General features: G+C 38.1%; 1 protein-coding gene, 1 long non-coding RNA gene and 1 pseudogene across 2 annotated transcripts; 2 read left to right on the forward strand and 1 right to left on the reverse strand.

Annotated features, from left to right (window-relative positions):
* The first annotated feature begins 2,133 nt into the window (after positions 1-2,133).
* Positions 2,134-6,399, forward strand: LOC107700414 (ras-related protein Rab-8B-like). Its single transcript, XM_016502052.1, has 8 exons — positions 2,134-2,434; positions 4,666-4,726; positions 5,075-5,135; positions 5,239-5,316; positions 5,413-5,502; positions 5,650-5,715; positions 5,864-5,914; positions 6,124-6,399. The coding sequence occupies exons 1-8, from the start codon at positions 2,311-2,313 to the stop codon at positions 6,214-6,216; spliced, it is 624 nt and encodes a 207-aa protein (XP_016357538.1). The 5' UTR covers positions 2,134-2,310; the 3' UTR covers positions 6,217-6,399.
* A 14-nt stretch (positions 6,400-6,413) lies between these two features.
* Positions 6,414-7,860, forward strand: LOC107700415 (uncharacterized). The gene is made up of 3 exons (XR_001635541.1): positions 6,414-6,442; positions 6,591-6,641; positions 6,852-7,860. It is a non-coding gene; the product is annotated as an uncharacterized LOC107700415 (long non-coding RNA).
* A 1,919-nt stretch (positions 7,861-9,779) lies between these two features.
* LOC107700352 (transient receptor potential cation channel subfamily M member 1-like) overlaps positions 9,780-15,378 on the reverse strand; it is an 18,410-nt pseudogene continuing 12,811 nt past the window's right edge.

The following is a 15,378-nucleotide window of genomic DNA, read 5'->3' on the forward strand; positions in this document are numbered from 1 at the left end:
AGGATTCTTTGATGAACAGAAAGTTCAAAAGAACAGTATTTATTTGAAACAGAAATCTTTTGTAACAGTATAAATGACTTTTCATCAGTTTAATGTGTCCTTGCTAAATAAAGGTATTAATATCTTTCAAACCCACAAACTTTTGGACAGTAGTGTATATGTAAGCATTTTGCAATTTTAGAAAAATAAAATGATTTACACACACACACATACAGCTGACAGCATGTGATAAATGTGTGTATGACTAACAGTCTCTGGTTTTACTTGTTTTGGCCGTTGCAACAAAACGACAGGTTAAAACAAGAGAATGAGGGGGGAGTATAGAATCATATGACACACACACACACACACACACACACACACACCAACCTCAGTTTCTTAACCAGTGAAACAAACTATGTTTGTTTGTCTTCAGACAGGCCACTGAGGCCAGAGGTTCTAATCTGCTGTTACCACTATTTTACACTTTCAAGATTGCATGCAAACACGTTAAAAACACTGACGCAATTGGAGATTTACTTATCAGGCCCTTTGTGGCTCCAGAGCAGACATTCTCAGGAACTGTACTGTGGTGATGAAGTTTCAGTCTCCTCCAGCAGGCGGTGACATTGTACAAACAAAATTCAATGTGTCCAACATGAATTTTTCCCGATTGCAAAACACAAAAACACGATTCATTGTTTACAAACAGTTCAGTTCATTTCCAGTATACTAGTTTATCCTAGTCTACCAGTTACAACGATTAATGTTACCTACTACAATAAACAGTAGCCTTCGTTGTCATAAAAAAAGTAAATAAAATTGCGTTAAATTCAAATATAGGAATTTTGGGATGAACAAATAGTTTGTACCTAAAATGATAATCATAATGTATAATTCTGACAAAGATGTGGGTATTATGACAAAGTGAAATAATACCACAAAAATGTCGGTATTCCCCAGATGCGTGTGAAAGTAACAGGGTGTGTCTCAATAATACTCTTATAAAATGACGATGCTTCGTTTGATTCCTCCTCTGTCCTACAGCCCGTGTCCCGATAATGCATCTAAGAGCTGCACTGCGAGAACGGAGGAAACTTCCAAAGGAGTCCGGAAAAGCGAGAATGTACTATAGACTGTATGGAATATACGTGTGTATCCTATGCGGAAGTCTTTTTTTTTTTTTTTTGGCCGAAGCACCTAACGCACACTTGCTTAAATATAAAAAATGTATCACTGAACAAATCATCGAATACATTTTTCTAGTGAAAGGGTTCAAAAGAGAATCACAGCGATGAAGCAAAATCCCAAACATTAGTACATTCTGTAGCTTTTCTAATTGGCAATCAAATTATAATCAATAAACATGATGAATTACAAAATACTGTAGGCTTTGTTGAACATATACAACATATAGGAAAAGAGAAAAAATAAAATAAATATGGAAATAGAAAAAGGAAAAAAAAATTGTATGAGATTTTCATAAACAAAGCTTCACATAGAGACATAGTACGTTTTGCTATTTTTTTAAACCAAGAAGTAACGCAATAATCTCTGCCACATAAGAAAGAATTTCTGTCATATACGAAAGAAATGACACGTATTAGAAATTCTGACATAAAAAAGAAATTACTAAATAATAAACATAATTATAAAAGTAAAAAATTATGACAAAGTCAAAGAGATAGTCAAAACTATGAGATAAAAGGTAATAATTATGAAATTAAAACTTTTGACTGTCATAATTATGACTTTCCTCATAATTTCGACTTTTTATATCTCATAATTATGACTTAGTATGTCATCATTTCGAATTTAACCTAATAAATATGACTTCGTATTTCAGATTTCCCCCCGCTTCTCCTCTGTAGGGTCGCGGGGATTTTTTGATTTGCCAAAGCTCCCCTTCTTTCTTTTTTATTTTTTTATTGCATATGAACATATATAACAGTAAGAGAAATACAACTTTGCATATAAATGCCATCAGTACACAAGACTACAAGTAAAATAAAAAATTAGCCAGAGGAAGAAAGAACACATAAAATAAATAAATAAAACAACTAAAATAATGAAGACGGTACAGTTGACTTGTCTATTTCAAATTTGCAGATAATGTTAGAAGTCCTGAGAGCTTTTCTTCGCTTCCCCTTCTTTCGCTCTTGTCGTTTGTCTTCGCGATGACGTCACGGCGGACACGCCCAGCCTCTTCCTCGCTGCTGTGAGTAAAGTCGGAAACACAAGTTCAACCGCATCTTTTATGTAACGTTAGCCGAATACCGTTACTCTGCTACCGAGCCAAAGCAAGGTAGCCAGACAGGAGAAACTGAAAACATGGCGAAAACGTACGATTATCTGTTCAAACTGCTGCTTATCGGAGACAGCGGGGTGGGCAAGACGTGCCTGCTATTTCGATTCAGTGAGGACGCGTTCAACACCACTTTCATCTCCACTATAGGTCAGTTCAACTCTTTGTTTGTATGCATGTGTACATTACAGGAATGCTTATTATGTAGTTCTGCGAGAGGAGAAATAAGCTGTTATAGCGATACATGGAGGTTTACATACATGTGACTATCTGTTGAAGTGACAGGAAGAGGCCGTGGAAGTGACAGCCCGTTCACTCGTCTGTTCATCGACATGCGTTTTATTAGCGTTTAAAATGACAAACGTTTAAAATGACCGATCTTGTCAGGATCACTTGATGTATGCTACTTTGAACTGTAATTTCAATGAGACGCGACAGCATGCTGTGTTTGTAGAGCTAGCATGGTTGCAATCTGATTAGCTGTGCGCTAGCGGTGTGGGCTGGACTGCACTTTCGTTTCTGTAGTTAAAGACACGTTTAGATTCACGTTTCACTACTAAACAAGGGTTCAAGAGTGCCAGAGTGAGCAGTTTAATTAGGTAAGATTAAAAAGCGGGTTGGGTGCTGTCACAAGTGACTTATCTCATCTACATCTGATTGCTTACAATATAGTGATGTTACATCAGTTCTTACGTACACTTTAACTTTAAAGTTGGCATGAAATTAAAATGTATTTCATGCTAACTTTATATTTTCTAAATTCATATTATAGATCTTATTTACAGACCTATAGTGTTATTCCAGAATATGAAACCATCAAAATCATAATGTACAGATACATAGATTTCACAAGATATTGTACAGATATACATGGACTAGGTCACCAGGCTAGTTTTTGACCACGTTACTACTTGTGATATTTTTGACACAACTTTAGGTAGGCCTGTCTCTACTGTGGTCCAACATGTCATTTCCTGTGCGAAACCTGTGCGAGAGTTCCTTGACCTTTTGTCATTGTTATGCCACAGACTTCCCCTATTGCCATGGACATTACTGCTTTGTCACTTCCCGTCCCATGTCCTGTCCGAGCTTTCACTGGTGGCAGGATTGAATGCCTCAATACACACTGTAAAGCAGTGGCATGCACAGGGCGGACGCTCTTTTGGTCCCCAATTTCTACCAAGGGGGACCCCTCGTCACGCCACTTCTCCCCTGCCCCTCTGGAGGTCTGTGCACGCCACTGCTGCCAAGTTTTCTCATAATTGACATAATCAGGGATTCTGTTCTGTTGCTACTGAATGCAACAGGTTTTTATACGCATGTGTTAAGCCTTTTGCACCACTGCAGCCATTTAGTCGGTCAGGCATATGTTACACCATTCTGACATTTTTCTACACATTCCATCTCCATGGTTACGCCATGAAATCGTGTTAATGTGTCAGTCCCCTTTCCAGCGGAAAGATTTGTGATGTGTTCTGAGACGAGTCAGTTTCACATTGTGTCATGATTAGGGTTGGGTATCGTTTGAATTTTATCGATTCCGATTCTGCTTATCGATTCATAGTTTCGATTCCAATAAGATAAAAAAATCCAATATAAAAAAAATTAAGTCAATCAGTAATTATGTCCCCACTGGATGCAACAAATGCCTCGCTTGTAATGGGTTTGAATGTTTTTGTGTCATCGCTCCGGCTGGGACACGCTATCACAGTATGGTGAGGGGCGTAACATTTCCGTCTCACGCTTGAGGTATTCGGCCAATCACAACGCTCTGGATAGCTGGCCAATCACAGCACACCTCGCTTTTTCAGACCGATGAGCTTTGTAAAAATCGACGCGTTTCAAAAAGGCGGGACATAGAGGAGAAACAATAATGTACAGTATGTGGAAAATAATGTGTTTTTTTTACTTTAAACCGCATAAACACATTTCATTACACCAAATACACCAAATAATGTTCTTTTTAGCAGCATCATATCACCCCTTTAATGACGGGCAGCGCGTTTATTAGGCTGCTGTCTCTTTAACACCGAACGCAAGCAGATCTAAAAATACTGTCCATGTGTGTTTTCTTTCTCATCTGTTTACCTTCACGTAAGACAAAAACGGCTGTGTTTATGATGATATACTGACGTAGTTTTCTGCATATTGGTCGACAAATATGAAAGAAGTCAGTTTCGGCCCGGAACAACCTTTTCTACAGTGGAAATACACGGAACGGTTCGAGAACGGACACAAACCGGGAACCCGTACCGCGACCTCTTGGAACCGGTTTTCGATACCCAACCCTAGTCATGATAGGACTGATTTCGGGTTGTCCAAACACTAGGTTTTGAGATGAAGTGTTTCACATCACTTGTTTCTAAACATTATTATTGCAGGAATTGACTTTAAAATCAGAACAATTGAGCTGGATGGGAAGAAGATCAAGCTTCAGATCTGGTGAGAGTATAAGTCTGCATTATACTGTAAAGCAGAGATGCCCAAACCAGAGAAAAGATTTGGCCACTGTGCCATATCACAAAAGGGGGGGAAATGTGCAATTGAAGCATATTTTAATTTCTAATTTATGATATTACTTTTGCATTTAAATAGATACAATATTATTGAATTTGATTTTAAACTTTTAATATAATATTGTTGGACATTATTCAACACTTACATTAGGCCCACAGCCCTCAGTCAAGTTAGATTTTTGGGCCTTTTATAGTAAAATGTTGGAGCATGTCTGGTATAAATTATAATCGTGTACAAACAATATTTAAAGTGTGTTTTAAATTTGTCATAAAGGGATACAGCCGGACAAGAGAGGTTCAGAACCATCACCACTGCTTATTATAGAGGAGCAATGGTAAGACATAATGTTTTATTCTTTTGTGTTAATAATGCTAGATATGCTTCTGCATATGGTTACTTTACATAGGCTATGCGTTTCTTTTCTGCTATTTTCACAGGGAATTATGCTGGTGTATGATATCACAAATGAGAAATCATTTGAGAACATCAAGAACTGGATCAGGAATATTGAGGAGGTGAGAAGTAGACCTAATGCTGGAGAAAATAAGCATTAAGTTTTGAAGCTTTTACATTTAAAGTGAGATTAATTGTCCCTCTGTCTGTTTTATCAGCATGCATCATCAGATGTGGAACGGATGATATTGGGTAACAAATGTGACATGAATGATAAGAGACAAGTTTCAAAAGAAAGAGGGGAAAAGGTATGTATCATTAAAATTAGTTTTTAAATGACTGAAATTACTGATAATCTATTTTATTAAACACGTCTTGGTCCAGAAACAAGCCAGAACAAGCTAGTATGTAAAAATGCTGATGTGTTTATTTAAACATTTCCCTTTTTTCTACAGCTAGCTATTGATTATGGAATCAAGTTCTTGGAAACCAGTGCAAAATCTAGCACAAATGTGGAAGAGGTGAGGGCAATTTTCTGGTTAAAATCAGTCTTTTTTTTGGAAAGTATTAATTATCTAATGTTGAACCATTTAAATACATTTTATTGAGCAAGATTTGCATTTTTTTATTGATCTAATCTAGTGTCATGTCTGTTTTCTTCAATGCTAGGGCTTTGTCACTCTTGCTAGAGACATCATGACAAGATTAAACCGAAAAATGGTGAGAATGTTCATGTTACGATCATGTCGAAAATGTTTATAATCTTATCCAAGAAAATTGTTAAGCTTAGTACTACTCACTAACTCAAATGAAATGTCTTTATTGTGGGATACTAACAGTCAAGTTATTAAAAAAAAAGTTTAAAATGTGGCTTTAAGTGTAACACTAATGCTAAATGGCTTCTTGTTTGCTTGCATCTTTGTGTTTAGAATGAGAATAACCCTTCAGGAGGAGGAGGAGCCGTGAAAATCACAGAGAGTCGATCCAAGAAGCCAAGCTTCTTCCGCTGCACTCTGCTCTAACCCGGCAACTTCTGCAGCCTCAGTGTGTGAATGATTAATTTCTCTATGTGTGTTTGAGCTCAGCGCGTGTGTGTTTGTGTGAGGGTTTACCGTACCACTGGACTTTCAGCTGTTAGCTGCTGCTGAGAGCTCTGGACTTTAGCCTGCCTCATCTATACGAATTGAAGGCCTGAAGATAGTGTGCTAGATAAAAACCAGTGCAAAATCTAGCACAAATGTGGAAGAGGTGAGGGCAATTTTCTGGTTAAAATCAGTCTTTTTTTTGGAAAGTATTAATTATCTAATGTTGAACCATTTAAATACATTTTATTGAGCAAGATTTGCATTTTTTTATTGATCTAATCTAGTGTCATGTCTGTTTTCTTCAATGCTAGGGCTTTGTCACTCTTGCTAGAGACATCATGACAAGATTAAACCGAAAAATGGTGAGAATGTTCATGTTACGATCATGTCGAAAATGTTTATAATCTTATCCAAGAAAATTGTTAAGCTTAGTACTACTCACTAACTAAAATGAAATGTCTTTATTGTGGGATACTAACAGTCAAGTTATTAAAAAAAAAAGTTTAAAATGTGGCTTTAAGTGTAACACTAATGCTAAATGGCTTCTTGTTTGCTTGCATCTTTGTGTTTAGAATGAGAATAACCCTTCAGGAGGAGGAGGAGCCGTGAAAATCACAGAGAGTCGATCCAAGAAGCCAAGCTTCTTCCGCTGCACTCTGCTCTAACCCGGCAACTTCTGCAGCCTCAGTGTGTGAATGATTAATTTCTCTATGTGTGTTTGAGCTCAGCGCGTGTGTGTTTGTGTGAGGGTTTACCGTACCACTGGACTTTCAGCTGTTAGCTGCTGCTGAGAGCTCTGGACTTTAGCCTGCCTCATCTATACGAATTGAAGGCCTGAAGATAGTGTGCTAGATAAAAGACACTTGAGCTGTTCCCAAAACATTCCTTTAAAACCAAAATATTCAACACTCTACCCATTAACCACCTGGATCAATCCCAATTTAGCGTAGCCTAATTAGAATTTTGAGAACCTTTTGTTATCTTCAAAATAATTAATTACATATAGTCAATTTATAGTCACGTTGATTTTAAAGGGTTTGTTAAAGCACCATTTAATGAAGGAAAATATATGAAGAGATTACAGTATATCGAACTCCTGCTATTATGCAGTTTTTGGCAATAAAGATTGTGGATGTAAAGTAGCGACTGAAGAACCTGATGGTTTGACAATCAAATATTGGTCAAACCGAAGGACATGCAATATATATATCATTTCTGTTACTGTTGAATGTTATGTTTTGTTATATTTAAAGTCACCATTTTATATGTTCTTAATTTTGTTTTTAGTTACTGTTCCAAAGCCGCAATAAACTAATAGAAAGCAATGTTCACAGATCTTAGTCTTCCCCCTTTCCCCGACTTTACCATATTAATCTTAATTTTAATAGAGACCAAAGTAAAAAGATATCGAAACTGTGATGGATTTTTTTGGTTGTAATCTCTCATATATTATATTGAGCATGAAAAAGAAAGACAGAAGAATAAAGAGAGGGCTAGGACCCGTTTCCTATTGCTTGTTGAAGCAGCAGCCAGCTAGGCCCTGTATATTAGTATATACAGTATTACATTTACTAACAGTATTATATTTTTATACTCCATTGACGTAAGCATCTTTTACTCACCACTGCATATGAAGCACCTAAAGCATGTTAACCTGTGCTTATTTGAGATTGATTTATGTGTTAATACTTATTTTTTTAAACTCATTTAAATGTCAGTATTCTGTATGTTGTTTTTTTTTTATTCACTCTTTTATAAGGCTCTTATGAGTGTGAAGTCATGTAGTGTTTACAGCACCACTGCAACAGTATTTTTTTTTTAAGTCGTGCGCTGTTATCTGTGTGTGTGGGTCTCTTGTAGAACCTCCTTACTTCATAAACCACTTAAAGTCCTGCTTGTGAAGTCAGCCACTTAAAAAAAAGAGTGCAAGATTGTAATAGCTTGAATGTGTTCAAGTGTCCTCTGAGCTTACTGGGCTATTACCAGACCCAATGGAATCTGCAGAATTTTATAGCTGATTTTGTGGGAAAAAATATGGAATTCTGCTGAATGGATTTAAACATGGTCAAATTTGTTAACCAGAGCTGAGAGCACTAAACTCTTATTACCTAAGTGCATGACAAATGTTCCAATTCTGTGTAAATCTGCAGATTTTTCAATTACAGATTCCATGGGCCTGTTATAAATTCAGAACACAAACTTCAAACTGAAACGGAGAATCAACCTAAATTAATTTAGCTAAGTTACTCAGAATGAATGAATGATTCTACTGTTTATGTTTAAGGGTGTACAGTTGAGTTCTATTGCCATTGTGCATCTGTTTGAAAGAATCCCTGCTCATTTTCGTGAGGTGTGCCATTTCCACTTAAAGTGACAGTTTACCCAGAAATGAAAATTAATTAACTCACCCTCAGGTCAGTCCAAACCTGGCTTTCTTTGTTCTGTGGAACATGAAAGGAAATATTTTTGAAATGAGCAATGTGTGTGTTTTTTTCCCATACGATGGAAAGTCAATGGTTTGGTTACCAGCAGTCTTATAAATATATTAATTTGTGTTTTGCAGAAAGTCATACAGGTTTGAAATGACATGAGGGTGAGCATATGATGACAGAATTTTCATTTTGGGTGAACTATCCCTTTAATGGCCCAGTAGTCATGTTTTCATTATGCATGCAGGTACATTTGCATATTTTTCAATGAAACAGAGACAGCACTCAGCCTCCCACATGAGCATAAAGTCTTACTGACCATTCAATGCAAGCTTTAATGTCCTATTTTATAACATGGCTTCCTTGATCCTTGTCTGTAATATGTCAGCGTTAACTGACTATGTAAAAAAGATTAAAATATCTTTTCTACGTTATTTACATGTGCCCGATTTATTTTTTATGATGCTTTACCATATGAAATAATAATATAATTGATATATTATAAGGTATTTGGAAAGATGTGAAGTTGTTGAATAATAAACAGCATAACTGAAGTTAAATTTCCCTTTATTTGGAAAAAATGGGATACTAAATATCTACAGCATAGAGGTAGACCCTGATTTCCCTTTTTGCATACCAGGCTTTATCATTAAAATTATGTACCTCATAAATATAAATGTACGAAAATATGCCTGCTATATGTCAATGCACAAGCATAACTAATGTTAGTTAGATGTGTTTTCCATATTGGAAGACAATGAAAATCAACTTTAAGTTAGCACTACTGCGATTATCTTGCCACGGCAGATACAATTCAAGCGTGAGTGCTCATGTCTGTGTGCCTGTCCTCTCTGGAGGGTCTGTAGTCATTGGTGTTGACTTCAAAGGCCCCAGCCAGGTCTTTCACACTACTGGCTGCTCGAGGTTTATCCAGGATGTTCCCTACGGCCTTCACCTTTCGTGGGTTAGTGTTCAGACTTTTAGATCTGAGTGAGGGATACATCCTGTCCTCTGCTACATACAAGTGATCTGAGTCCGTCAGCTCCTCTCGCTTCTCGTCTCCTCCCTTGCTATATGTCAATGCACAAGCATAACTAGTGTTAGTTAGATGTGTTTTCCATATTGGAAGACAATGAAAATCAACTTCTTTAAGTTAGCACTACTGCGATTATCTTGCCACGGCAGATACAATTCCAGCGTGAGTGCTCATGTCTGTGTGCCTGTCCTCTCTGGAGGGTCTGTAGTCATTGGTGTTGACTTCAAAGGCCCCAGCCAGGTCTTTCACACTACTGGCTGCTCGAGGTTTATCCAGGATGTTCCCTACGGCCTTCACCTTTCGTGGGTTAGTGTTCAGACTTTTAGATCTGAGTGAGGGATACATCCTGTCCTCTGCTACATACAAGTGATCTGAGTCCGTCAGCTCCTCTCGCTTCTCGTCTCCTCCCTCTGTTTTGACGCTTTTGCTATTTGCCACCATCTCATCCTCGTCTTTCTTCTTCTCCTCACTTTCCCCTTGTTGCGTTTTTGTCCTCTTGCTCTCCTTAGAATCTCCTTCTTCATCTTGGGCCTCTCTCTGTCTTGATTTCTCTAAAGAAAGTCCAAATGGGGAGGGATGAACTTTGTCATCGAAGCGTGGAGCCCAGCGACCTAACGCTGCCGATCTGCTTGCTTGATCCTGTAGGCCGTGGGGCTCCGAAGCCCACGTATTGCCAGGACTGCGCAACCTCGACTGCGCCATCGAGACGTACAAAGTACCACTTTGGGATCTGTTCTCGTATGAAAGTGAGTTACTTTGAGCTTCAGTTGGGTACTGCCTCAGGGATTGCGCCCTTTCCAGAGGATGTGAAACCACTATGTCTATTCCAGCTTCTAGCAGAGCTTGTGGGTCTTTAGGGTGCTGAGGGGAGATGAGTTTTGGGGACTGAGAGTTCTGGCCTCTCTCTTGTGACTCGCAAGGAGAGATGAGGATGTCCACACTGGAGCTGGAGCATGTCCTCTGCCGGAGGGGCACCACATTCAGCGTGGGACCATAGGAAGAAACTTGTTGTGGGCTTAGGAGGAGGACGCTGCTGCCAATACTGCTGCGTCTCTCTGCATGGCCCTTTCTGTCCCCTGACATCTCCTCACTGCGGTCCTCTGCATCCAGGTGCCAGCGGTACAAACTGTAGCCATCAGCGCTGTTGATGCTACCACGGCGAAGCAGGCCAGATTGGTCCACAGCCATTGAGCTCCCAGATCGAGCGCGGACCAGCTCGCAGCAGTCGATGCCAGCCAGCCGCTCCAGTGCATGCATCATGCGGCCGGAGAACTCCTCTAGCTGAGCCAAGCGCAGGTCTACTGTCTGCAGAGAGGCTTTCATGGAGTGCTCTCGTTCATTCACCTCCTCTAGGCGCATGGACATGTTCTCAACCCTGCGACAACAGTTGTTCCAAATGGTTGTTGTTTGTTTTAACCTCAGAAGTTATTCTAAATGTAGGGCTCAACAATAAGGATGGTCCACTGACCCAAAGCCAGTGTGCGAGAGTTTCCAACCAGATGACAGAAATGTCGCCAGCTTTTTCAGGCCAGTGATGCATGGCCTCGGAACTTTTTATATTCATCGATCCTGTGCATTCATTTTCTATGACTTTTAAACTTGAATGTTTGGTTTTCTGTGATGTATTCTACATTGTGGTTGCAGATTCTGCTAATTTGCCATCAAGACAATGTTATCTAGCAGGCTAACATAGATGTGGATTTGTTGAAAGTCTTGAAAGCATCAGTAAGGACCTGTTCACAAAGAACGCATTTTTTTGCATTCCACTGCATTCTTTTGCAGCGTCTCACACATGATGGCATTCTTAAAACGGCACCCGTGAGTTCAAAACATTTTTTTCCATTCTATTGCTTGAGTTTTTGGACCCCCCGAATGGAAAAAAACAACTCAAGATGTGTTTTTTTAAAATGTAGTCACACTTCAATTTTCATTACACTGACTTCCATTCTAACGCATGCGAATGCAGAAGACAGGAAATGCAAGCTCATTTGAATTTTGCTGCATTCCAATATTCAAATTTGGTTAACTCTAACCTGTGAATTCGTATCATGTCAAGACATGTGATCAATAGAAGATTGGTGTTTTTTTTAGTTGGATTAAACAATTCTAACTACAAATATGCAGAATTGGAGTGGAGTGGATTCCATTTTTTCCATTTTGAATGTATTATCTGTTGAAGTAAAAAACAAAACAAAACCACAGAGTCTGATGTCATATTGTGACCATTGCCGTGTCTGTAGAAATTTTGCATGACTTTGCTTCAATGCTGCATTTTTAGAGCACCACCATGAGTGAGATGCTTTAAAAGACAGCAGACGTGAGTGCAATGGAAATCCATATTTACCACATATTTACTTCAATGGTAATCAATTTGAAAGCAGCACAGTGGAATGCAAAAACACATTCTATTGAAAACTAGACAGTCAAGTTTTATCTTTTTGTGAATTTATGGAGTTACATTCAAAGAGAATTTTGCAGCTTGTTGCAAATGTTCTTTTTCTCTAAAAAGAAAACAATAAGTTCAAAAAAAATTTACATTTAATAAACAAAAATGCATTGCTAACTATAAAAATTGATCATTCAGAACCACAGAAGAAAATCCATATTGTTGAGCCCTGTAATGGCATTTGCAGTTGCCGTTTTTCATCCATTACCTCTGGGAAGTAATTCGGATTCGCTCATCGTTGGAAGACTGCGCCTCGTCCTCCTTCTCTCTGAAGTACTCCTCCACACACTGTTCCTCAAACTCATACAGATTCTTCAGTTCCTCTGGACTCAGAGTCAACTCTGAAAAAATAAAAAATATGTTTCAAAATAGGTTGCTATAACATTGATGTATTGAAGCAGTAAAAATGAGTAGCAGGAGTAATAACTCAGTCCGCGGTCTCTCTCATCCAGCTCCCCTTCCTGTTTCTTCCTGCAGCGACAGCACAGGCGCTTCAACACAATGTATATGTGGCTGAAGATGATAAGGGGCGGAGGAAGCACTGGTCTGTCGTGAAAAGTCATGATGAGCTGGTAGCGTTGGAACTTCCACACTTGGTTGGAGATAGATTTCACTTCAAAGAACGTGTTACTGTGAAAGAAATGAGTTCTCTCAGTGTTATACTGCTGATAATTTATCTATGAGAACATCATAAAGTGTGCTACAGTACTATGGCTCTTTGACTCACTTGAATACAGCAATGAGCAGGTTGACCAGTAGAATGTTGGCTACCAGTAAGTAACAGGCCATGATGGCAGGTGTGAGCCAGGCCCCTGGTATACATGGTGGGAGCTTCTTTCCATCTTCATCATACAAGTTTTCACCACAGGGTGCTGCCATATATAACAGAGGTTATGATGCAACCATGATGTGACTCTACAGTGTTTGATCATTCCAATTAATTGTGGGTATAGCAGAAAAATTTTGCACTCACGATTAATCTCCATTGCATAGACTGAGTATGTAAAAAGAAAGAGAAAAGGCACAGATGAAGATTATGGACAAACAAATATTTGTAATTTCACAATCAGCCAGCCATCTAAACAGTGCATTATGAGAGGAAGTTAAAAATTTTGTTAAAGATTTTTGTCCATTTCACATTAAGTTAAGAAAGGAAAGCTACAATAGCATTCAAAATTCTAGGGTCAGTATGATTTTTATTTTTTGAAAGAAATTAATACTTCTATTCAGTTAGGATGCATTAAATTGATCAAAAGTGACAATAAAGACAAAAATATTTTACAAAAGATTTCTATTAAAAAATATTTTTAACTGTAATAATATTTCACAACAGTGCTATATTTACTGTATTTTATCAAATAAAAGCAGCCTTGGTGAGAATAAGAGACGTTTTTCAAAAACATGAAAAACCGTCCCTAGACTTTTGAACAGGATGACATTTGCACAATAAGTGCATATCTCTGTACACCTACCATCATGTATTTTTATATATTATTATCATTAAAACAGTATTTTTGTTTTTATGTATTTAATTTTTAAATTAAAATAGTACCTACTTTTTCCACTGTTTTTATCATTTTTTTTTACATTTACATTTATTAATTTAGCAGCTTACAAATGAGAACAATACAGGCAGCAATTTAGCCAAGCGAGGTAACAACAGTAGTGCTATGACACCAAAAATACCAGAACAGTACAAAGCTAGAAGTGTAAAAGTGAAAGGAAAAAATGGCAACAATCAACAGCTACAAGACATAAACGCCTAAAACTCACAAGCAGGGCAGGGAAAGACCAGCACTGTCACACACTCAGTCCATCACAGATGATTCAGTAGAGGGCGAATGCCATGGTAGTGTGAACGATCACATGATCAGGAGATTCTACACGAATCTTTCTGTATAGTTCACAGATACAGAGAGGGTGGAATGGAGATGAGACATATCATTCACACATGAATCAGGAAACAGAATCTTACTATGAATTCTAGTCTTACGGTCTATCGAGTCAGCAAACACTTCTCCATAGATCATCCAGTAGGGCATGTAGAAGATATTCCTCGCCAGACGCCACGTCGGCTCCTCGTCCGGGTGCAGGATGGCCTGACGTGCCACGCCGAAACTCATGAGAACCACCCCAGTGTCACATGATCCTTCAGAAATCATTCTAATATGTGACTTGGTGCTTAAGAAACATTTCTGTGTTGAAAAACGTCTTGCTGCTTAATGTTTTCATGTAGTCTGTGATAATTCTTTGATGAACATACATTTAAAGTAAGAATAGCATTAATTTGAAATAGATTTATTTAGATCAATTTAATGTATCCTTGCTAAATAAAAGTACTAATTTCTTTAAAAAAAATAAAATAAAAAATCGCAATGACCCCAAACTTTTAAACGGTAGAGTACATATTTTTACCTTGCCAGATTTGTTTTCATCCTCCTTGTCTTTGAGTTCTTCTTTGTCTTTGGAGTTTTGGTAAGATAGATCATCTCCAGTTCGGAAGTCTAGGAGAGGAATGGCTGGAGGAAAGATGATTCCAAGGATTACCTGGGAATGAAATGAAATGATCAAAATGTAAATATGTAATATTTAGAGTCAGAGACTTATTAAGGTAGTGTTTATTTTGTATTGCAGACCTTTAGTCCATTGCTCTTGCCCACCCGCAGGCAGCCCATCCACATGTCAGTTAGCAGCATTTGGCTGCAGGTGTGGGCTATAAAGTCTCTGTGTTTGGCAGCCACAGCCAGTTTCAGACAGGTGGAGTTACTCCAGTTCTTCAACTCATACGTCAACAGCTTCATGGCTACCTGTTCATCATGCTTGTACGACTGATCTAGCAGCTCATATGCTAACTGACCAAATTCCCTGAGTGTGAGAGGGAGAAGAGAGAGGCTGTATGAGAGGTGACACTGTGACAGCTTGATTTGGAAACAAAAGCTAAAAACTATTCTTTTCTAGTCTAGTCTATTCTGTCACACATGTAACCTAATACTGTTTCGACCTTCCTAAATAAAATGATACATAAATTAATACACTACTGTTCAACATTATGAAGTCAGTAAGATAAAGATAATAATAATAATAAATACTTTTATACAGCAAGGATGCATTAATTGACCAAGGGTGACAGTAAAGATAATTAGAATGTTATAAAAGATGTCTGTTTTAAATAAATTACTTTTGAACTT

Source organism: Sinocyclocheilus anshuiensis, unplaced genomic scaffold, assembly GCF_001515605.1.
Source record: "Sinocyclocheilus anshuiensis isolate Anshui unplaced genomic scaffold, SAMN03320099.WGS_v1.1 scaffold154, whole genome shotgun sequence".
In the NCBI taxonomy this organism is placed as follows: domain Eukaryota; kingdom Metazoa; phylum Chordata; class Actinopteri; order Cypriniformes; family Cyprinidae; genus Sinocyclocheilus; species Sinocyclocheilus anshuiensis.